Source organism: Argiope bruennichi, chromosome 1, assembly GCF_947563725.1.
Source record: "Argiope bruennichi chromosome 1, qqArgBrue1.1, whole genome shotgun sequence".
NCBI classification, from domain to species: domain Eukaryota; kingdom Metazoa; phylum Arthropoda; class Arachnida; order Araneae; family Araneidae; genus Argiope; species Argiope bruennichi.
The window spans coordinates 67,300,130-67,325,932 of NC_079151.1; the positions used below are offsets into that span (position 1 = coordinate 67,300,130).

Genomic DNA, 25,803 nt, shown 5'->3' on the forward strand with positions numbered 1-25,803 from the left:
TTTTCATTTGTGTAATAAATGTTTATGTTTCATCATTTTATATTTAGTATCCATTTTAAGCAGGATAATTGTTTTTAATGATTATTTGAAAAATATTTTTTAATCATAATAGCTCAATTTAACATCATATAAATTTGAAAATATATTTGCTAGATCTTTCAATTTCTCCAATTAATAATTTAAATTTTTATAATTCTTTCAGTGGACTTAAAAAAATTCAAAAATTTGTTAACATTCGCTTAGCAGTTTTTTAAAAATGTCTTTCACATTATATATTGCAAGTTTTCTTTTCTATTGTTTATGAAGTGTACTTTTTTTTAAGAAAGAATTTTCTTAATTTATTTTACAAACACTTTTAACAGAAATCATTTTAAGGGAAAACTAGGTTTAAAAATGCTTTTTTAAGACTTTGCTTTTTATGTAACAAAAGATCCCCTCCCTTCAAGTGTGTATTTTTTTATAGTTGTACAGAAAACTAATTTAATAGAACACCTTTTTAAAAAATTTGTGCTGCTTTATTTATGTGCTAATCTGCTGTATTATAAATATTCGTGCCTTGAGTACTGTTTGTATATATTCTGTTTTTATTGAATAAAAATGATCTGTGAATTTATTTCTGTTTTTTATAATGAATTTAAGATTCATTAAAGTAGATACAACCACAGCATTTAGCAATAACTTACATTAAATTAATTTTAATTGAAGTCTAAATTATTATAAAAAAATCTCACTTAGAAAATTAAAATCTCCTTCTTGTAATTCAATATTATGTTACCATTGGACAATATTGCTTTTGTGAATTGATTACTTACTACTGAAAGGAATATTTATCATGCATCTATCTACTGATAGAAAGCTATTGAGTAATGACCATGTTTCTATATGTTCTAGATCACTTCCTTTTTTAGCCTAAGATTCATTTACTGTTAGTAGGATTAAAATAAAATCTTTCAGCCTGATATAGTGGTGTATCATGGTGGTATTCTGTGCTGCAAAAATGTTTTCAGATATTTTTTTGTGGACCAATGGCGTCCGAAATACTTTGTTGTTTAACAGGAGCAAAGTTAAGTATCTACATAAAATAAGGGAATCATAGAAGTAGTATATGATAAACTAGGTTCATTGTCAGACAGACATAACATAAACTTAGTGATAGCTCATATTTCTATTTATTTAGCATTTTTATCAATCAACAAAATATTGAGTAGTATTTAGAAATGCATAACACATTGTTCACAATTAATATATATGTTCATAATATTAACAGTACACTTGAAAGCAAATCTTTTGAAATTGTTTTTTTGTTGCTTTTGAGATATGTTGTTTCCCATTTTTTTGAATATTTATTTATATTTCAAATATTCAGAAAATTGTTTTTTAATTAGTTCAATTTAAGAATATATTTCAGTATTCAATATTAAAAGTAAAAATAAAACACCATTTAAAATTTTTATTTTTATAAAAAATTACCTGACCTTTATTTATTTATTTTTTATTTATTTCAAAATAACATTTAACAGTAGGTTAAAATTTATATATATATATATATATATATATATATATATATATATATATATATATATATATATATAACAAGAAAGCTAAAACTACTATTAAGCTTATATAAATTAAAAATTTTTGAATTTTTATGCAATTGACATCTGTTTTGGATTTTAATGAAATTATATAATTGTAGATTATATTTGAGTAATTTTTTTTTTCTTTGTCAAGATACTGTATGTGGATAGTTAAAAATATCTCTAGCTTTTTGTAATGATAGAAGTAACTTTATAATGAACATTAAATACAGGCAGCTCATTCATTTAAAAGGCATTAGAATGATATATCATAAAAATGTTATTTAAAAATCGTTTTGAAAACATTTAAGGAAATTTTATTATCCTTGTTCAGGAAACATTTGTTATATTACTACTTTAAACTGAGAAAAAAAGATTTAAAATATATTTGTCTGGAAAATTTGATATTATAGGAAAATAGACAATTAATATACATTTTCATCTGCTGACAATAAATTTGTTGAGGGCTGCTAAAGTTGACTTTTTTTAGGGGAAGGGGCTGCTGTGGAATGTTCATATATAATGTATATTTTGATTTGTCAGTTAAGTAATTTCAAATGCTTTTATGCGATTTAAATATTGTTAATAATTTCTTTATAGCTGTTTATAATACATTACTTAGTTTTTATAAATAGTTTAATTTCTCTGCTTGAATGTTTAAAAGGTTTTGAACCGTTTCTAAGCTATATTAGTTAAAGTATCTAATCTATATAATCATTTGGACTTGCCTTAAATTCCACTCTGGTGTACACCTTTCCGGGGGATGTGCTGATAAAGGAATTGTATTTAAAAGACTGTGATGGATTGCTTGGCTCTATTTTATTTAGTTTTGCCTTTATGATGGATTGCAATAGAAATCGTTATATAATCCAAAAGTAATGTGGAGCATTATTGGCATACATAGAAATACCCTGAATTTTGGGGCATTTTTTTATGGTGATGATGATTCTTAAATACATGCTAAATCAGCTCTACTTAAAGACTTTAATAACAAAAGCAAAGAATTAGTACATTTGGCACTGGATTACCATTTTTATGACCAGACTCTTTGTAAAATATTTTTTGATCTGCCTTTCACTATAGCCTGTGTATTTCCTGTAGGCGGTTCAAGGTCACATTTTCGACCTCGTTACTGGTTGCCTGCCTCACAACGCTGAGGCTTTTTTTTTTTTTTTAATACAGCTGTTAAAATATTCCAATAGCTTTCTGCTTTATACTTTGTTCAAGTTCGTTTGTTCGGAAGTGGGGAATTTATTTATGCTCGCATTGTAGATTTACTGGGATTTAATTACCATTGGCAGGAAAACTTGTCGTGCATCTAGAAGAGCTATAGAGAATGCACATTTATCTCATTAATAAGAGAATGATTGATGATTAAGGGTCCTTTTCCTTGAAATATTCACCTATTGTCTATTCTAAACATTGACATTATGATGTCTTTATAGATAATTATATTTTACAAAGAAAAAATAAAGAAAATACATGTCTAAAGAGGACATTTTCACTTAATGAAATGTGAAAACTATATCTTAACTAGAATAAGATATCTAATACATAGGGAATTGAATTTTTAGGCTATGACAAGACAAGTTTGGGCTTCAAATTCAGGTTTTAGTGATACAACTATATAAATTAATTTTTAAAAAAATCTAATGTAATTGGCCAGTAAATAGAATCATTAGTGTGTTCCACATGCAAAAATTTACTCTGATAAACATAACGATGTGTAAAAATATATGCATTTATTTTTCGAACTCAAAAATGCAATGTTTTTAATATATCAAATTTGTTATGTGATTGTATGACTATAATTTTTATTTCAATCAGAGGGGGAAAAAACGCGTCTTAAACGGAAATTCGATTTTCAGGTATTAGTGCTCATTTGCCAAGGATTAACCGCAAAATTAGCATTTTTTTAGCCAGTGGTGCTAAACAGCTCATAAAATGTAAATGGCATAGTCATTCAAAACTCGTGAAATTGTGTGAGTAACTTGATGATGGGAAATTCATTTCAGAACGGGGGAGAACCGAAAATTCAACCAGAAGTTATTTTATAAATGACACATTTAGGCCAATGATTAATGTTTATAAGAATTTTAACCATTTTTATTATGTGTACGAATTGGAAATATTTCCACAATTAGTACCACTTTAGATACTTTTACAATACGAATAATTTCTAAACAGTTTCACAGTTATTACAATTTTTACACATTCGTATAATTTTAACAATAATAAAAATATTCGTATCATTTTAACAGGAATAAAAATATTCGTATAATTTTACCAAGACAAAACAAACAATGAAACACGAGGAGGTTATAGCATTATATTCCATATATTATCCATCATTTTCATATATCATGTGATATCGGGAGATGACATATCTACGATTGCTAGAAGTGTTTGTGTGGAAATGTTCAGTATAGTGCTCAATATTCCAATTTTTAATATTAGGTAAAGGCTCCTTGGATTGTCATTATTTATCATTTCCTAACAAACATTTCAAATAAACCCTCAGTCAAACATCGCATGGGTTAAGGTCTGGAAAGACAGCAAATACATTGAGAACAAGATCTCCGCGAGTGTTTCTTGGTTTTACACTGGATCACATTGTAGTGAATAGCTTATAAGCCATTTAACAGCTACGCTACACGAGCAATTGCTTTTGTATTGTGGTCATGTTACTGGGCTACGAACCACAAGGTCCCAAGTCATCACAAATTCGCCACATTGGTGACCTCGGACGATGATCCCTCAACCTTCGTCCAACTGTTGCGGCGCTATCTACCCACAGCAAACCAAAGTCGTCAGACTCACTTGACACAGCATTAGCAACAGCAACCACTCACCCACACTCGCTCGCCATTACGCTTGGCGCAACACATATGTTCAAATGATTACAGTCCCATTAGAATCAACAGCTAATACATCACCACTCAACAGCCATCGTCTCACCTCCGACTCACTGGAGAGACAATCTATAGTGAATAGCTTATAAGCCAGTTAACAGCTACACTACACAAGCAATTGCTTTTGTATTGTGGTTATGTTACTGGGCTGCGAACCACAAGGTCCCAGGTTCTATCCTTGCTCATTACAATCCGCCACAACATCAAACACATTTATATGCTTTCTACAACTGTTCTTGATACAATATCATCCGATGGCGTCCTGTGTAAATCATTATTATTATTATTTTCTGCCGGAACAAATTTCTATTTCTTTATGCAGTTCTCTACTAGATTTTATATGACTGGTTTCACCTATTGGTTAGTTTGAAACAGGATTTTTTAATTATGGACACCCTGTACTTACATTGCATGTACACAAATATATTATTATTTTTTATTTCAAATACCTTGTTCTCTCATTGACGATTTCACCTAATATACTTTTACAATATTGTGAACTTATATTCATGCTTAGTAGCTAAGAAATTGTACTAAAAGTACATATATATTAATTGGTTAATAGCATACTGAAGAAATAAATTATTTTCATGATGTTGAAATGAAATGAACTGAGTAAATGTTTATTTCTTTTAAGCTTCGGCTTGTCGTAATTTGATGATAGTAAGTAATCGCGGTTCTAGATTTTTTTATTGCAGTGTTTTCATTCAATATTCATTCGTTATTTTTGAACGATTTATACAAAAATGTCCTTTGTTTTTCAAAACCCTGTCTTCCGGGAGATTTCATTTTTCCTATTTAATATTTGTTACACCATATTTGGTTTTGATTTCTTTGCATTTCCTTAAAATAGTTTTCCTACTTCCTGTCATTTATACTGCTGTTTGTTTTGCATTTGTGCCGCTTTTGGGATGATTTTTCGTAATGAATTTTTAAAAATTTTACCAGAGTTGTTCGAAGATCTATTTTTGTATAGATAATATTCCTCTCACTAACAGAATTCATTGAACAAAGAAATGACTGATATATTTCTCTTCTGTCAGTCTTGAAATAACTTATAAAACTATTGAATTTCATTGAGATAAATTTCTTGTTTTGCATATTTTCTTTTTTAAAGAATTGGGTGGTACCATTCATGTTAAAAATATGCATACTTTAAAAATTTGTGAAATGATCCAATTTATTGTAAAATAGCACATATGAGTATTGTCTAAGAAGATGAATTTATTACCATATAGCTTTATGAAAATGCAATTTTCATTCTTCTTTCTGTAATTTATAAATTTTATATTATGTTCTTTTTATTTACTTTAATTTTATAAAGTGCTTTGGTTGGAAAAACAAGTCCCTTCTTTCAGCACAACCTGATTATAAATAAAATACGTAATATACAAGGATACAGCTAGCTATTTTTAACCCACTGCTCTAAATATTTGTAATTCAGAATTTGTATCAAATTTCAAAGTTGTATTTGTCAAATATAGTTATCTAAAAGATTACAAAAAGTTGTAAAAATTCAAATTGCATTTTGAAATATATATAAAAGTTGTCACTTTTCCCTTTTTATGATTTATTTATATTTCTACGAAAATTTTTGATTATGGCTAAATTAGGATGGCAAAAAATTTATATTTGTTTCTGTAAGAAAATTCAGTAATTTTATGAAATAATTTATTGTAATTTTGAAATAAAATGTGTTATTTTCAGTTATTGCAGTGTTAATAAATCTATCTATTTCTATTTTGTATCATTAATTTGATATTTAAATATGCCTTTGTTGAATTGGAATCATGTCTTTGATAACTCCTGCTGATATATAATAATCTAATTCAAGCATACCATATATATAAATATATAATCAGTCAAAATGGAACTCATTGGTTGGAATTATTGTACTGAAGGCCCATTCCATGGATTTTGAAACCAAGGGGCAAATTTTTTTTTAATCTATTATCATGGTTATAACACATAATTTTAATGAAAAATATCTGATTTTGCTTGTTGTTGACTTGATTTTTGTGTAAAAATATTAGATCTCATCAAAAATTGCATTTTTTAAAACCTTGGCTGAGAATTTGTAAATGGCCTGTTTCATTATTATATTTTTTAAAGGTTTCTATAATTATTTCACCTTTCATAAGGTGCCTATAGAATTTTAATTTTCAATTGTTAATATGTTTTTAGTAATACTATATCAAAAAATTACAAATTAATGTCTATTTTGGCTTTGTTTTAACAATCAAAGCTAATGAAGATTGTGGAGTGTCACATACATGACCATTAAAACTTTTTTTTTATTTTTTGCATCATTAAATTAATAGAAAGTTCTAAATTTTTATTTTCTAAATATAATCATACTATTTGATGAAACTGCATTTAAAAATTTAAAAAATATTATAATTAATTTATAATTTTCAATGGTCAGGTATGTGACTTCAAGCAGTTATGTATGTGACATTGAATTATAAAATCCAAAGCAGTTATTTTAAATTCATCTCACCAGATGGCAGTACATTCCTTTACTTCTCCAGCTATAACCTAATGTTTGTTTTTAAGCAAAGGTTCACAGCACACTGTGTTTGAAGTATGCTGCAAGTCAGATTTTGCTATCTTTAAGCATCTTAGTCTTATTTTGCTATTTTAAGCTTAAAATATGGATGATGAACAAAGAATAAAAAATGCTACTAAACAAAAGAGATATTATGAGAAAAAAAGAAATGATCCTGATTTTAAAGAGAAAGAAAAGCTAAGGCAGAAAAAAATAAGAGATTTAAAAGCAGCAACTATGACAAAAAAGGAGAAAAAGAAACAAAAGCAAGCAGCTAGAGAAAGGCAGAGGAAATGCAGAGCAGCCAAAAAGATAAGTAATTCTACAAAAATTTCAAGTTTGAATTCTTCTATTGCGACTACCCCAGAATGTTCTCCTTATACAGTTCCCCAGACACTTGGCAAAGCAGTTAAAAAAACTTTGAAAGCCTTACCAACCTCACCTCGAAAACGAATGGCTGTAGTCAGCAATTTAGTGGAAAAGGTAGGTTTAAAACTGCAAAAGGAAAGAGAGTCCAATATCAGTGATAATAATCAAAACAAAGAACTTGTGGCAGACTTCTTGTGCCGAGCAGACATAGTCTACACTGCTCCAGGAATGCATGATGAAATGATAATTTGGGAAAATGGCATTAAAAAACGTGTTCGTAAACATTTTCTTACAATGTATATGAAAGAAGCACATGCTTTGTTTAAGGAAGAAAATCCAAGCATTAATATTGGATATTCAAAATTTTGCAGTTTAAGACCTAAAAATGTTCTTCTTCTTAAAGACACACCTAGTGATCAGTGTAAATGCAAGAGTCATGAGAATTTCATTCTTTTGTTAAAAGGATTAAATATTGATTATAACAATGATTTTTGGAAAGAAGTGCTGTGCAATTCAGACTTGGAATCAAAGTGTTGGGAAACAAAATGTGATAAATGTAATGCTGGAAAATTGCTTTTAGATTTTATTGGCAAAAAAGGATTAAATAATGCTTCTAATGTACAATGGCACCAATGGGTTAAGTCAGAAAATAAGCGCTTCTATAAAGAAACCAATGAAGGTTGCATAGCTGAATTAACTGATAATGTTTTAGAAAATTTTCAAAGTTTTAAGCAGCATGTAAAAATTAAACGAATCCAAGCTGCTGCCTTTCAATCTGATATAAAGCAAAGCAATACTGTTGTATTGCAAGTAGATTTTGCTATGAGTTATTCATGTGAGTGGCAAAGTGAAATACAGTCTGCACTATGGAGCCGGGAAAACGTAACTTTGTTTACAGCTGCATTATTTGAAAAGAATCATAAAACACAGAGTTATCTTATTGTAAGTGATACTAAAGATAAATCTAAGCTATCTGTGTCTGCTTTCATTTTGAAGCTTTTGGAAATTATTAAATTTCAGGCAAATAAACCAAAATTAATAATTTGGAGCGATGGACCATCCAGCGAGTTTAAAAACAAATTTATTTGTTACTTCCTCTTTATTTTATTCAAAACACAAAAGCATTTTTCTAGTTTCGAATGGAAATATTCAGCAACTTCCCATGGAAAGGGAGTTGTTGATGGGATAGGAGGTACTGCAAAGTCCCGAGTCTATGCGGAAGTAAAGGCAAGAAGAGCTATAGTACAGAATGCAGTTGATTTTGCTACAGTTGCTGCAAAAGTAGTACAAAATATCACTGTCATTCCTATGCTGCAAAAGGATATAGATAAAACTCAAATTGATTGGAATTTAGCTAAGGATGTTCCAGGAATTAAAAAAGCCCACATAATTAAATGTTTGGATGAACACATTTGTTTATTTACAAGTCAGCAAAATTTGGATACAACTGTGCAAGAGCTATGCTTTTGTAAAAATACAGAACAGTGTTTGAAAAGAACTCCATTACTTGCACAAAATCACACTTCTGCATATATTTCACTTGGCAAGTTTTTACTTGTAAAAGTGTTTGGAAAAAAGTCCTGGAAGCCTTATGTAGCACAGGTGTCTGCATTAGATAACACCGAAATCAATGTTATTTTCCTAAAGCAGGTATCCGTATGCAACTTCATTTATCAAGAGAATGATATAGGAGTTATTCAGCGGGATGACATAATTAGAGTATTGCCAACACCTATAATTAACGGTCGCAATACTGTAATATTTCAAAATGCAGTTATGTGAAATTGAACGATGTCACATACATGACTACTTGTCACATACATGACCTGTAAAGTTACATTTTTTTTTTAATTGAAAAATTAAAGAAATATTTAATGCATTTATTAGTTTGTCTTCATTAAACCTTTTTCTTATGGGAAACTTTTTTTAAGCACGTTTCATGCATATAATTCACTGATTTTTTTAAAGAAAGTTGGTGTTATCAAATCACAGTTCCAATTTTTGTCACATACGTGACTATCTAAAAAAAATTTTAAAAGGTCTCTCAAAATTTAAATACAAATATATTTTTCATTACCATTTATTAAAACTCTTTTTTAATTGTCTAACAAAATTAAATTTTTGACTTTCACTACATTTGTACATAAATTTATCAGATATTTATGCATATCTTTTAGTCCGATTGTCACATACATTACCGTGGAATGGGCCTGAAACAGAAATAAACTGGCAGTATATTCTATACTATTTATAATATGTTCATCTTTAAACAAAAGATTTTTACTATCTTTTGTCGTTGAATCTTATTTATGAATAGTTCTACATACTTCAATAATGATCCACAAGATATTGAGTCCAGTTCTTAGCCAATTATTAAACTGATTGTGTGAATAATCAGTCATAATATTATAAGTAGTACATACTTTTCAAAAAGAGTTGGAGGAGTTGCAAAATAGAAATTTTAGAAGTGTGAATAACTTTCAAATGTAAAGTTCCATATTATATCATTAATTTATTTTTATTTTTCATCTACAAAAAAATGCCTTTTTATAAGTAAAAATTTTAATGTATTAAAGCTGTTAATTTGCCTAACAAGATAAGCTGTAGATTTCCAATCAATTCTTTAGCATTTGGATCTTCTAAATTTTGTTTTTATAAGTTGTTTAAGTTCTGGATTATGTTAAAAATGTACATGTTGCAAAAGGTATTGATTGCACAGATGATTTTAATTATCATTAGAAGTATGCATCTGTTGTTTGCTAAGGTTTGATTTCATACAAAACTTGTATTGTTTTCATTTAAACTAAATTTAAATCAGCAAATTATTATCATATTGTTTTATGTACTGAATTTATTCTCTAAAATTGTTGCATGTTTCTCTTTATCTTGTTTCTTATAAAAATGTGTGGGTGTGTGTTATTTTGTCTTGATTATCTTATTTTTCTTTTGTTTGAAGTACTGTTTTACTTTCAAATAAAATAGAAATATAAAATAAATATATTGGAAGATTACATTAGAAGTATTTCAAATCATTTTAATTGCTGAATATCTCAAGTTTGAAATTTTTTGACAATTGCTAGTTTTACGTCAATTCTTTTCTATTTATAGGTTAAATAACACCTAGAGTTGGGCACTTTCATGCATCATGATACTAGATGACATAATATATATTTCCTTGTTGTGCATATCCGTAGTTCTTGGACCTCTCATCAGAAATGTGCCAAATGTGTTTCATCGTCAGTTATTTTCTACTGTTGCTGGTGTTGTGATTGTTTTCATTGTGTCTGGATCTCATATATTCCATTCATTTTTTGTTACTCTCATCAATGCATTAATTATAAAATTTCTTAAAAGGTATTAAATTGCTTTTCTTAAATTTTATTAACTTAATTCTTAAATTCTTAATAACTTTTCTTTTCTTTATCTTTTCAGGATGTTATTATAAAATATATTCATGTTTTATAATTGTTTTTTAAAGCTTGTTTGTCTCTCTCTCTCTCTCTCTCTCTCTATATATATATATATATATATATATATATATATATATATATATATTATTCTACTGTTATTTAAACTATGCTAGAAAAATAGTCTATCAGGCCTTTTTTTTTTCTTTCTGGAAAGTTATTTATTTTTTATTAAAGTTTTCATTTTGAAATATTGAACTTATTGAGAGTATGTTTATTTTTAACTGAAACTATATTAAAAAAACTGAAAATGTGTACATATGAAATAAATCCATTAAATAACTTTTTTTGAAACTTTTTTTTTAATCTGTGGTTGTTTAATAATGCAATTAAATCTTACAGTTAATGCAATGTTTTTATTTCAATTTATAAGCTTCACATGATTGTTCCAAAGGACAACAGTGAATGTTTGAAAATTCTTTTTTAAATACTTTTTGCTAAGCATTTGTAGAAAAGGCTGATATATGGCAATAGTGGCACTAAAATTCAATTTAAACTGGAAACTTAGTAATAAATAGTTCTATGATTAAAAATGCTATCAATATATATATATATATATATATATATACATATACAGGTGGTTATCAAAATAATAGAAATACTGTACTGACTAGCGCCCTCTATGAACGAACTCTAAAAAAGACTAGAATGAAAGATGGCATGATGGAGTGATGTGAAAATGGTGTTGTTTGGTAAACAATGCCTGTGATGTGTTCGAGGAATATGGCCTCCTGTTAACAAATTTAAATGCTGAAACCACTTTATATATGTGTATGTGATGTTTTCAATTAATTTCCTATTAAAAAAATATTGCACTTAAAGGTTGTTGACCATTATTGCTCTTAAGAGACGTCACAATACCTGTGAATAAAAGAGAAATTTTTGAATGCGCTTCGTAAGCTTTGAAATATAATACTAGCCACTAATTTTTTTTATAAGTAGCAATGTTTATATACTTTGTAGTATGTGTTAGCATTATTGAAGTTCTGTAATTCGTAGATTTTTTTTCAAAAGTGTAAAATGGCAGACCTCTCAGATTTTCAAAGAAGCCAAATTGTAGCCCATCTAGCTGGAGCAAGTGTGAACAAAACATTCCAACTTTTAGTCATTTCTAGAGATACGGTGTCTAAAGTCAGGACAGCATACAGACAGCATGGCAAGAAAAGTTTGGCAAAGCAAAATAGTGGTCAGAAAGAGAAGCTCAGTGAAAGAAACCAGTGGATTATAATGTCTAGAATCCGAATAACTGCAGCAAAAGGGACCGCAGAGCTTGATACCCATCTGGATTCTCCAGTGTTAGTCATTACAGTTAGAAGGCACATTTATAAATAGAACATTTATGGCAGAGCAGCAATTCCCAAACCACTTGTCACATATATTAATGGTAAACGTCATCTATAGTGGTGTCACACTCACAAAACCTGGGCGATTAATTAGTGGGAGAAAGTAATATGATCTAATGAATCGTGTTTCACACTTTTTCCTTGCAATAGGACAGGTGTGAAGGATACCTGCACAAGCGTATGATCATGATTGTCTCCTTCCAACTGTCAAGCATAGAGGTGGATGTGTCATAATGTAGACAGCTATGTTGTGGTTTTCTGCTGGACCAAGCGTAACCTTGAAAGGAAGGATCTTTAGGAAGAAGTATAGAGAAATTTTAGCTGACCAGGTGCCACCTATGATGCAATCTTTCTTTCCTGTAAGAGATGGAATTTTCCAGGATGATAATGTAACTATCCATGCAACAAGACTTGTCCAATCATGGTTTGATGAACACGAGGATGAAATTAAACATCTGCCTTAGCCCGTACAGTCACCTGACCTCAATATAATTGAATCGTTGTGGTCTGTTTTAGAGTGCTTAATACGGAATCAATATCCTCTTCCAGCATCTTTCCCAGAACTTTCACAATATCTCCTAGAAAAATGGTACAATATTCCTCTGAGCACTATTCAATACTTGTATGAATCGATATCCAGGTGAATCCAAGCTGTATTACATGCCAAAGGCTGTCCTACACCACACTAATAAAGGATTCTTTATAAATCTCAAGTGTTTCCATTATTTTGATAACCACCTGTATATATATTGCATTGTAAAAATATATTGGTAAAATGGTACTTTTTTTTTTTTGCAGAATTGTTATTATGGGATTTGTGCTTTTGGGTTATTGTTTTATTCATAATGTAACTAATTTACTTTTTAAAATTTTTTTAAAAAAAATTTAATATTTTTTTTATAACTTTTCTAAATTATATGCAGTTAACAAAATAAATAAATAAATAAAAAAAGAAGGGAAAAAAAGATAGAAAGTCGTGCACTCAAGAGTTAATATTTAATATAATAGAAATATTAGGATTTATTTACTTTATATTTTCCAAAAGCCAATATATATTTTTTTTTGGAAAAAAAAAGAAAAAGAAAGTGGTGCACTTTAGGATTATTTAATATTATAGAAATGAGTAAATATTAGGTTTTTTTTTCTTTATATTTTCCAAATGCCTATATTTATAAAGATGATATTTTTTCTATAGAAAATAATAATTTATTTTGTATATAAATAAAGACCAGATACAGAATATTTTGTTTATAAATGTGTATGATAAAGACAGAATATGTCTTTTAAAATTAAATAAACAATTCTTGCTTTAATTGAAAAATTTTTGATTTAAAATGTTATTTCTGATTATAAAAATTATGTTTCAAATTCTTATAAATTTTCCATGCTGGAATTATAATTTTTTTTTAATGATTTATATTTGGTTGCTTTCAAGCTGTATTTTTCTTTGTTTGACAAGTTGCATAGTTCTTTAATATTTAGCTTTGTTAATTTATGAAGCAGCAAACATATCCTGTTTTATTTTATAATTTTTTTCCCAACTTCGGAATATTAATATATGGTTATGCTTCTTTATTTATTTTCAGTTTATAATTTTAAATCTGCATATTTTTTATTTTACTATTTAATAAGTAAAGAATAATAGAGCAAAAGTATATAAAGTTTCTTTCTTTATAATAATTTTGATGACTTTATGCTATTAGTATTAAGATTTATCTCATATGATTTCATTATTTTAGAAAATGTCATCTAGTCAGTGCCATCTTCTCCTTTACTTATTTGGCATTTTTCCGAAGTACCCATTATTTTGGGCTGCCCATTCCTCCAACGCACACAAATGCCATTCAAATGATACTTACTTTGAAGGTATATATTATAGTAGTTAAATTATGATTTCAATGTAAATAATATATAAAATACTTATTATTTAATAATAATAGTTTTATATAAATATAAAAGTTGCACACTTATGTTTAAAAAAAATCGTAAAGTATCTTTTTCTCCAAAGAGAGCTAATAACATCTCTTTTTATTCAAATAAAATTATATGTATATGAAAAAATAGTTGGCCTTCACTGTATATTTCTAACAATATTTCATTCAATTTTTCTAAATTTGGAAGAGAAATTTTTGTAAATTTTAACTTTATCAAAATAGTAGTATGTTTGAAAATTTATAATAATGCATATTATATTTGACAAATTAGTAGAACTGAATTTTATGCCTTAGACTTCTATTTATTTTTTTAATAATACTTGAAAATGACTTTGATATATTACTTCTCCCGCTCCTTAAAAGAAAATAAAAACTTTATTTCTAAATGTAATTAGCAAAAATTTTATATTAAATGGTATTTTTAAAATTAGTTTATATTTCTAATATTAGTTAACATATATTTTTATTTAATATTAGTCTTTTTTGTCCTTAGTAACTATTCCATTAATATTATTTAAGTAGTATTGTGAATTGTTATAAATTCCGCATATTACAGAGTGAAATTTCACGGGTAAAGTGGTCACAATTATGATAGTAATTATTTTGCACCACAGGTTTAACCATCTTACATATGGACTCTACACATGTTAAATATTCATTTGGATCAGAGTGTTTTGTTGAAATTTTGAGATTGTTATTTTTAATTGAAAAAGATTATTTTAGATAAATGAAATTCAAACAGTTCTAGGAATCTTGTTATAAATTATTATAATTTCCTTCAAGAAAATTAATTTCTTTTCAGTTATCATGCAGTGCTGTAATATTTATATCTTTATACATATGCAAGTATTTTCAAATACTACATAATGATTAAATTTCATAAGTGATTCATATAATTGATTTTTTTATGTGTGTGTGTGTGTTAGATGGTGGGACTGGCCTGTGAAATACAGGGATATCAATTTGATGATAAAACAAAACAGTTGAAAAATGCTGATCTTATGAAAAAGTACCAAAAAATCAGCCCATCATTTCTTGATGTTTTTCATTATGCATTTTGTATTGCTGGAGTCTTAATAGGTAAATATCAGTTTTAGTTCAATATTTCAATATTAATTTGATTTATTTCATATGTGTATAACAATTTTTTTCAAATTATGTTTAGAAATCAGTAGCTCTTTTGGCCATTAAACATATTTTTACTTTTATGTTCATAGACATTCTTTCATTCTGAAAAGTATTACTTATTTATTACTATATATGTTAGTTTTATCAAACACTTAATTGATAGAAGTTTAAGTCCTGTCTCTTTCTTTTTTTAAAAATTAAATATGCAAACTAATGGATGAATTAATTGTATAAAATTAAATTTATAAAATACATGTTGTATAAATATATTTTCACATCATTCCATTGTCTTTCTCGTATTAGTAATTTTTTTATGTCTTTGAACTAATTTGAAGCTTTTAAATATTTACAAGAAAATTTTTCTTTATTTTTATCAATTACCTCTAGAAATATAGAAAAAGTGTACCAAAAACTATGTAAGCAAATGGAAATAATGAAGAGCAGTGTGTACTGTTTAGATTTCAGTGAAATTGGGTTACACGAACAGCATTTGGTTGGATTTTACAATCATATGAATTTTTATTTGCATTTTACAGTCATATGAATTTTTGTTTGCATTTTACAGATATTTGGTGGCTTAGTTTGGAAATTCTCTAAAATTGACTTAAGTGATTAATCCATGATTAGAAATAAATATCAGTGCAGGAAATTAATTTCACTTATTTTTATCTATCCAAAATTACATCCATTTACCTTGGTTTCATTTTAAATATTCAAAAATGAAAGGTTTTTCTCCTTTTTTTAGTTTTTAAAATTTATTTTAATTAAGGCTTTGTGCAAGATATAAACACTTATTTATATTGATAGAACTATAATAGTCTATAATACATACATGAAAGGTTAGAAATAACTTTTATATTTCTTTTAAGTAAAACAAAATTATAAGATTATTTACTGAAATTTGCTTTATATGTTTGTTTAGAGCCCACATTTAATTAAAAATAATTTAAAGATTACATTTAGCTAAGAAATGCATTCAATATTAGAAGAAATACATCATTTGTATATCCTGGTTCAGTAAGCATGAAGTTATCTTCTATTATAATTAAACAATAATTGTTTGTGCATGTTTTCATAGAGGGAGGAATAATTCCTAGCTTCAGTCAGTGGTGTACCGACTTAAGAGGGTGCCCAGGGCAAGCATAAAAATTGTGCTATTTCCTTATTTTTTTTAAATTCATTTTGAAATACAACTTAATTTTTTCTGGTCCTTTAAAATGAAGAGTGCAAAGAAATACAATTAAACTTAAATAATAATATATAAAATATATTGGATTTAATAGGATTTAAACAGCTCATATTTATTAAATAGGTCTTGAATATAAAATGAATCATAAGAATACTTAAAAAATATTTGGTAAAATAATTTTATAAAATCAGTTGGAAGGTTGTATACTAAACTTCATAGAAATGTATCCTTTTTAATTTTAATTATTTAAATAAGGACTAAATAAAAAAAAACAGGTAGTAATTAGTGCTGAATATTAGTAAAATACAAACTGAAAATGTTTTCTATTTATGTCAGATTTTTTTAAAAATAAAATTTGTATAAAGATTTTTCTTTAACATAAAGGAATAAGCACATGAATAGTAATAGAAAAGTTATATGTATTATTTTTTGCCCTTAGACACGAGATGGAAAATCTGAATATTGAGATAATTTCTTAATTAACAATTTACAATCATTCAAAAATCTTGGTGATTAAATTAATATTTATAATATTAGAATTATCTTATGTATTATATTAAATTTATCTATCAAATTTTACAATTAATTACATTTAATAATATATCTAGTTTTCTGTGATAAAGTTAAAATGCATCACATGAAATAAAAAGGTATGCAGTTACACAAAAATTTAAAAACAAATTAAAATTTACTTGATTTAAACAATTGATTCAAAGATAAATTAAAATTAACACATTATTAATTTATTACATGTAAAAATTGCTCTTTTTTATAGTTTCAGTGCAAGTAATTTGTATACACACAAAAAAGGTATATATTACTTCTAAAAAAATGTTTAAGTGTTGAAAATGTTAAAAATCTGTCTTCATCGCTTTTATCGATGTGATAGTATTTATGATTAGGTCTTTTAAGTGTCAGTTAATACTCAAAGAAACTGGATCACTTGTTTTTTTGTTGTTGTTGTTGCACTGAAACTCTAGGCTATGGAAATATAAACTTTGGTTGGTTAAAAGATCTTTTGCACCTTCTACGTGATGTCGCTATAGTCAAATTTATCAGAAGAGTTGCTTCACGACATTCCAAAGTAAAGGAATAAATTTAAAAATGTGTAAAAAAATCCAATTTATATTTTATTATTATATCTGTACCATCTTAAATCATAGTACAAATTTTTGTTGCTTATGATAGGTGATAATTTCCCATGATGGGTTCTTTTATTTTAAATGAAAATCATTGCTGGCTTTTTGCATTCAAAAGCTGATTTCTTAAAGATTAATTCTTCAGAATAATGTTGATCTTATCTGATTAATAGAGATTTTATTTAATGAAAATAATAGTGATCTTTTGAGCTTATTTACATCTAGTCTGGCACCTTGTTTTTTCCTGTCTTTTATTGATACTGCTAATAAGAAAATCTTGGAAATTTAGTTATTTATTTATGGTAGAAAAAAACAATTTACAGTTAAAAAATTTATTGGTTTGGCAGAGAGCCCAATTAAAAAATCAAAAATCACGAAAAATGTTTTTGATAATGTAAATTTTATTACATCATACATACAGAAAACTATCTAATTTCATTTTCTCTCTTTTTTCAGTACATCTTCATTATCAGTTATTTGCTATTAATTTTATTACTGTTACCACAAAATATTATTGCTATGAAGAAAAATAAATGAGCAAAATCATTATTATTATCTGCTTTACTTTCTAATTTTTATTTTATATTGTTGTGATTTTGATTTTATTGTTATGCATCATGTTCAGGTGAATACTTTGGCTTATAACTTCATAATCCAATTTCTATCTTCAAGTAGCAAATTTCATTAATAAATTTGTTTTATTTCTTTGTGTATAAGACTTTATGCAATTTTGCTATTTACTTAATTTCAAAGAAAACTTTTTTTGGTTTAGTACATTTTTCTTCAGGTTTGCAAAATGTTTATTTTTCTTTCAAAAGATGATATTTCATTTTTAGCTTATTATTTATTTATTGTTTTTTTTATCCTAACACTGTTGTTGTGAGTAAACTTTTGTTATTTTACATTTAATACAGTTTGAATATCATGGTAATCTTATCAAGTATAATTATTATTTTAATAGGACCTTATTACAAATTCAGAACATATTGGGACACATTTCACTTACCATACAGTACCCATGTTAATGCTAATAAATTTCTAAAGGAAAGGATTCGGATTGTTCCTCTTTATGTCTTGCTATATCTTTTGGGAAACTTTTTCTATCCTTTAGAAGTAAGTATGAACCTTATTGAGTATATTGTAGTCTTGATTTATAACATGATTACTATCCTTTTAATGCATTATAATAATTTGTCATAATAATAGTAGTGATTTTTTCTTGGTTTTAGAAAACTCTAAAGTAGAGATTCATGTTCAAAAAATTGTTTTTATTTTATTTTTATCTTTGTCCAGCACTAAATATATTGCTTTTACTTTTTAAAATTTTGTACTTGTTATATTTATAAAATTAAATATTCAAAAAAGTAATTTTATGTAAAAGGAAAAAATAAGTAACTTTATAATTAAATGTGATTAAAATAAAGTGAAATTAGATTTAACATTTTTATTTTATTACTTTAATACTTATCAGAATATAGAATATATTATCTGTATAATATTCTCATGTTTATGAAATTCCAAATTAAGATTTTTTACATTTTTGCCAATTAATTCATATAAAAGTATTAATGTTAACAATTCTTTACAGTTCACTCTAGAGCATGAAAAGTCATGCTCTACATTGGTTTATATTTTCTTAATTATATTTACATAAGTGTTTAAATTTTCCAGTCATTAATAATGATTAATTTTCAGCTTGCTGCATCTCCTGAGATCATGGAGAAATCATTTTGGTATCGAGTTTTTTATATAACTCCATCATTTTTCAACTTTCGAATGAGAATTTACTCTGGTTTCATCCTTGGTGAATGTGTATGCATTGCCTTGGGTCTTGGTGCTTATCCAAAGGCAAGCAACCCTCAACCTGGAGCTGGTCCCACAAATTTTTCTGCATTAGAAGAACTGTAAGTTTCAGTTTTGCCTTTAATATTTATTGATGTAATTGTGATGGGACAATAAGGGTATGTGCCCTAGCCTCAGTTGCCAGGGGGCACAATATTAAGGAATCAATTTGTTGGTAAAGGAAATTCAAGTTATTATTGCAGTTAGTAGTTTATTATAAAGTTATCAAATCAAGTTATTAGTTTATTTAAAAGAAAATCAAGTTTCTAATAAACTCTTACTCCCAAGATGTTTTTAAAAAATTAAAAAGATTGCTGCAAAAGGAGAGAAAATTAAAAGCTTACAAAGGCAATAAAGTTCCCTAATTGGGAGTAAGGGCTTATAAGAAGCCTATGGTTATTTTATGTTTAAACAAAATAAATTTTTAAAAAAAGTCATATTAGATAACTTTGTCCCCCCCCCCATGTGAAAAGCTAGGACTGGAGATTCTAAATCCTTTAGATTTGTGGGAAAAGAAATAACAGTATTACTATCAATTGTATAAATTTCAGTATCTTTAAATAAGGGTATCATATGTTTCAGAAAAAAGTCTTTGAAATATCTAAACAGTAAAACATATTATCCCAAAACTATGTTATTAAAGACTTAATCATGATTATTAGAAAGTATATTTATGATTGGCATAGCTAAGTCATATATCTTAAAGTAATGAAAAATATTCATAATAAAAGTAAATTTTCCAGCTTTTCTTATTCGGTGTTTCAGTAGAAGACAGGGGGAATCACGATTTCAGGACTGGATGCAAACAAGCCTAAAAGATAATCTTTATTTTCATTCATTGAAACTTCTATTAATCAGAAACAATCAACAGTATTTTGAATAATTGATCTTTTAAAATTTGGATTAATGCTTTTGAATGCATAAAAAATCAGAAATGACAAGGATCTATCTTGGAAATTACTAGTGACAAAATTCTATACTAATAAATGTAAGATGGTAGAGATATAATAACAAATGTCAGTTGGATATTTTCTACTCGCACACACTTTGAAATTTATTTCTTTACTTTTAAATTATGTGAGGCAGCTCGGCTTGTACTTTTGACAATAGCAACATCAGGTGCAAACTGCAAAAGCTCTTTTAGCTAATGGAAGCTGATATTTTCATGTATACAAGACCTTCAGCAATAAATAAATAATGAAAATAAATCATCAATAAATAAAACTGCGATTTAATTCTTCTGAGTTTAAACTGACTTCAACTACATCAATACATTTTTTCAGAAATAATGCTTTCTTTTTATAAGTGTATTAACAATTTTTATTAAAATTATAATAAAGTGCAATTTTATGTGCTGCAAATTAATAATGTACTAATTTTGATTCATCTTTGAAACAGATATTTGAGTTTTTGCATATCCTTTTATTTTAAGCAAAATATTTGAAGCAATGGATTTTAACTGTATTGCAGAATACTAGATATAATATTTAAAGTTAGTAATTGTTAAATTGTGATCAATTCAAGAATATGCAGAAAATAATTCTGTATATTTTCATAGATATAAACTTAATTAACAAGACTTTTGAACGATTTATATGTGTTAATAAAAAATTATTTCAGTATTAAGTTTCCATGTAATGCATAAGTGTATAAAGTAATATTTATAACTTTTTCATCATTATTCATTATATATATATATAAATAAAGAGGTTGTTAAACTATACAGTGAAAAGTTTATTTCAAGAAAGCAGTAGAATATTGGAATTATTATTAATAAACTATACACTGTTAAATTATTTTATTGATGTGAATTTATTTAACTTTTCTATTTTTTGAAACTGATATTAATAGTTGATATGTGTGAAATTTTAAAGAATGAATTTGACTTTCTATTTAATTAAAAAAAAAATTAATAAAATATGAAGTCTTTTGTTGGAAATGTTATATCATTAATATTATTTAAATAGTTGTCTTTATAATTTTAAAGAATTCTATGTAATAAAAACATAAATATGCTATAATATTAAAGCTTCATAAATGAATATACTTCTTAAATTTCAATATTTACTTCACATAAGAACTAATTTTTAAATTATTGAAACTTTTCTGTGATGCAATATACTTTTATAGGGGAACAAAAAATTTGTCATCAATTGAATATTCATTTGAGACAGTAAAAAACATATATGAATATGGGAGTGAATTTTGGCCTACCATTAGAGAAGGGATACGATCATGGAATAGAACTGTTCAGTATTGGCTTGCAACCTTTGTATACAAACAATTGACTTTGTCAAAACCTGCTAAGTAAGTACATTTTTTGATTGTTAAAGAAATTGAAGTAATTAATAATATTTGCCTGCTAGCTGTATAAAATCATTCACCAGTTGTTACTTTTATTCAATACATTTTTAAAAGATTCAATACATTATTCAATACATTTTCTCTTATTCAATAAATTTTTCTCCATGAAGAAATTATTTTGCCAATCAAAATAAAAAAAATCATTTTAAATTTCATTGCAGTAGAAAGTTCAATGTTTAGTAAAATGCATATGATATTTTTTAGATTTATTGGACTTTATTCTCAATATTTTCATAAAGAATTAATGTAATTTTCTAAAATATTGGTGAGAAAAAATTCCTGTAATGGTGGATGTGGATTATGTTTTTATCTTTTTTAATGAATTATTCAATTTCACCTTTAAAAAATTCTACTCCTATAAAAACTTTTTCAACTTTCTGCAGCAAAAAGAACAGCTTAATATATATATATATATATATATATATATATATATATATATATATATATATATATATATATATATATATATATATATATATTATTATACAAAAATTATTTCTAAGCCCAAATGAATGATTCATTACCATTTTTAAATGTTTATTTTGTATGTTTGATTACTAAATGTATGGATTTATTTGAAGTGTTTATTTCTTTTGTGTGTTTATTCTAACAAATTATTGTTAAATTAATCCAATTAAAAAAAGATAGAATTCAGACAAAAAAAAATTTTATCAATGAACTTCCATAATTTCTATTTATTTATAATACTAGAAACTGAACATGAAGGATAAAGTAGCAGATGAAATGACAATGGTGATTTTTATTTAAAAAAAAAACTGTTGAGCTGTTGAACCACCTCCCTTAGTCAATTGCTTATAGCTTGGCTTAAGGAGCTCATTTATTGCTTTTTGTTGAAAAACAGAATGCTGTTTTTGGATTAGACATCTTGCATTTTTGTGGGGTCTCTTGGAATGAATAATATTTCTTGCTTTTGTAATATTTGTTATTTACAGTACTGGGTTCTATGGCAAATAATATTTGTTATAGAGAATAAATTTGTCCACTGACAACCCATGTTTTTATCACAAGGGTTTGTTGACACCCTGTATGAACTTTTATAAATAAATAACCCATTATCTAAAAGCAATAAAAAACTAGGCAATGTTAAATGTTTTAATGTAAATATCAATAATTATTTTATTATATTTAATTTTCAGGATATGTGTAACAATGTTTGTGAGTGCTTTCTGGCATGGTGTTCACCCAGGATATTACTTATGCCTGTGTAGTGCTCCTCTGTTTCTCTTTGTCGAAACTGAAGTTGAGAAAGCATTTAAACTTTCTGCACCATATTCTCAACAAGTAATTTTTGATTGGATTTGGTGGATTATAAAAATGCAGTCATTTTCTTACATGGGAATGCCATTTTTACTTCTAGATATAAGAAGCTGTTTGTATTTCTGGAAATCTATTTATTTCTGTGGTCATATTTCTATAGTGATGCTTTATTTTATAGCATATCGAGTTAACAAAATCAAATCAAAGAAACATTGAGGCATGCAATTCTTGTATTGCAGTTGTTTTTAAAGAGCTTTTTATTTTTTGTTTTATTTCGTCCATTTTATTAGTTGCTTTAAGTACCTTTTTATGTTGTAAGTAATTTTAGCAATTAAAGGTTGCTAAAAATTTCTTTATTCTTCCTGAAAATAGTAATATATTTTTTAAATATATTTTCAGTTGAAGAATTTTTAACTCTTGTAGTTAATAAGAAATAATACATATAATTGTGAAATTTTTTTGTTTTCTAAACCATTTAAAGGTTAGATTACTTTCTAAACTTAAGTATAATGGAGTCTGTGTTATCCAACATAAATGGGCATGTACAATTGAACAGGGATAAAGAGATAATAAGTTTAATTTTTTTAATGTAAAATGTTATGTTTCATGTATTAAACTAAAATGCTAATTATTTAGTGCATTTTATGATTTAAAAGAGAATTTTATAACTTCCAAACTTAACATCTAAGGCTTTCTGAATAAAATAGAGCATTGGTAAAGACAAAACATTTTTTTTTTCGAAAAAAAAAATTAGATTGTGTTTTTGCAGATAACAAATAAAGCATAAAAAGCATAAAAGCATAATATCCATGTTCGAGGTCTCTTTTTAATGTTTTGTGCAATTAGAGACTGTCTCGGTAGTATTTAATCTGTCCTTAATAATGATTTTTACGTCACTAGCTACTGTTCTTCAAACTCGTTTGTTAAAGCAACAGACCTTTCCATCTTATTTGCCATTATAAAATGTCATATAGAAAATTGCAAATGTGAACTGATTTAAAACAAAATCTTGCACAGAAAATAAATGAAAAATTACCAGCTTTATTTGTTATAATTTTAGTCTAATCGATTTAAAGTCTGAAGCATTAGTAGCTTAATGAGTATTTTTTCCATCATGCTCAATTATGCTGACATGATAAGTAGTGAAACAAACACTTACCCTAACTATAAGGAAAAGTACAGAGTACATTTTAACCATTGATGTTGCTTAAAATGGAATGTTGGATAATGACTCTGTTGTATTAGTTTAGCGATTTGATTTTTCTAGGAACTTTGATGCCTTTATTATTTTGACATATGTGCTGAAAAAATTAGTTATTTCATTGTGATTTTCAAACTTAGTGTTTTCATAAAGTATATATATATATATTAATTTTGGAAAACTTTATGAAGAACATTGCATTTATATTATTAATCTCATCAAGTTTCTCAACTTGTTTTTTTTCTCTTAAAATAGAAATATTAGGTAACAAACTAGTTATCCATACTAGTTTCTTAAATTTGTTTTGTGTACTTCTTTTTTTTTTTTTTAAATGGAATTATCATTTACTTAAATGTAACTATACATTTTACTGGAATGAAAAGGAAAATTCCTTTTTGTAAGTTATTATTGAAGATTGCTTTATTTGTCATAAAACCATCTATTAAGCCTTATATTATTTTGTGTCTGCATGCTGAAATAAAGACACAATAAAATTAAAAGAATAAAATTGTATAAAACTAAATGTAAAAATATATGGTCACAAGTGTCTATAAATATATATTTTTATGCCATTTATTTATTTATAAATATTTATTATATAACAAAGAGTAACAATTCATTAACTGACATTTCTTTCTTTATTGTTTTCTTTGATTTTGATAGTTAGAATTGGCATTTTATTCTTAAAATTACTTTTCCATACAGATCATGTAATTTTCAGATCTTAAAAATATGATAATTTCTGTGAGTACTAAGTGGAAAGACAAATATTCATTAATTAAGGTTAAATGTTCATTGTTTGTAAAAACAAAAAATGTCTTTTCATCTTATAAATACATTCCTTTTAAGATGAATACCCAGCATAAAACTATTACTTAAAACTGGATGAGCAGTAGGAGTAATATCAGTGAATGAGTTTCTTAATTTTAACCATATAATTTTGATCAAATTTTTGGTTTAATAAATCTACTTAATATATTTTCATTATGTACATATAATGATATTTAGCTTGTGTTTCCTTTTTTATTAGATCTTACTATGTAATTGCAGTTATGTGCAATGTTTTCAAAAAATGCATTTTTAATTGTTTATTTAAGTTTTTGATCTCTAACTCGCATCATTTAGAGATTATTAACCTTTAATTTTAATAATCTTTGTAACATAATATGATGAAATTTTTAATTTTTTTTAATAATATTTAAATCATTGCTTTTATATCTTTTATTAACATTCTTGAAATCATAAAGTCTGTTTTAAAAAATACAAATTATAAAATGCCTTTTTCTTTCTATTTATTGGAATTACCATTTTCTTAAAATCCATTACATATTATTATATGCATTTCATATCAATTTTATATATTGAAGCCAAGTGATAATTTTTAAGATAGCTGTATTTTTTTCCTCTATCTTAAGAATGTTTTCAAGATTGTTTTGTTTAAATATTCAATGAATTTAATGATCTTTATTCTTCAATTAGTAATTCAAATTGTGTTTGTTTATTTATTCTGTT

At 26.2% G+C, this 25,803-nt stretch overlaps 1 protein-coding gene across 3 annotated transcripts; it reads left to right on the forward strand.

Moving 5' to 3' along the window:
* Window positions 1-5,114: 5,114 nt before the first annotated feature.
* On the forward strand, window positions 5,115-24,570 carry LOC129963734 (lysophospholipid acyltransferase 7-like). 3 transcript variants are annotated; one of them, XM_056078273.1, is made up of 8 exons: window positions 5,115-5,152; window positions 10,515-10,760; window positions 13,956-14,082; window positions 15,077-15,230; window positions 18,568-18,719; window positions 19,302-19,510; window positions 21,579-21,755; window positions 22,970-24,570. In XM_056078273.1, exons 2-8 carry the CDS (start codon window positions 10,552-10,554, stop codon window positions 23,304-23,306), a joined length of 1,365 nt encoding a protein of 454 aa, XP_055934248.1. In that variant the 5' UTR covers window positions 5,115-5,152; window positions 10,515-10,551; the 3' UTR covers window positions 23,307-24,570. The 3 variants fall into 3 exon arrangements, with proteins under 3 accessions (XP_055934248.1, XP_055934257.1, XP_055934239.1); XM_056078282.1 differs by lacking the exon at window positions 5,115-5,152 and adding an exon at window positions 5,712-6,129; XM_056078264.1 differs by lacking the exon at window positions 5,115-5,152 and adding an exon at window positions 9,815-9,892.
* Window positions 24,571-25,803: the final 1,233 nt, after the last annotated feature.

Excerpts from the sequence above, each read along its gene's own strand:
- LOC129963734 (XM_056078273.1), top strand. The coding sequence starts at position 10,552 with ATGATACTAGATGACATAATATATATTTCCTTGTTGTGCATATCCGTA. Across the intron at positions 14,083-15,076 it reads AAATGATACTTACTTTGAAG|ATGGTGGGACTGGCCTGTGA; the intron begins GTATATATTATA and ends TGTGTGTGTTAG. Across the intron at positions 19,511-21,578 it reads TTTTCTGCATTAGAAGAACT|GGGAACAAAAAATTTGTCAT; the intron begins GTAAGTTTCAGT and ends ATACTTTTATAG.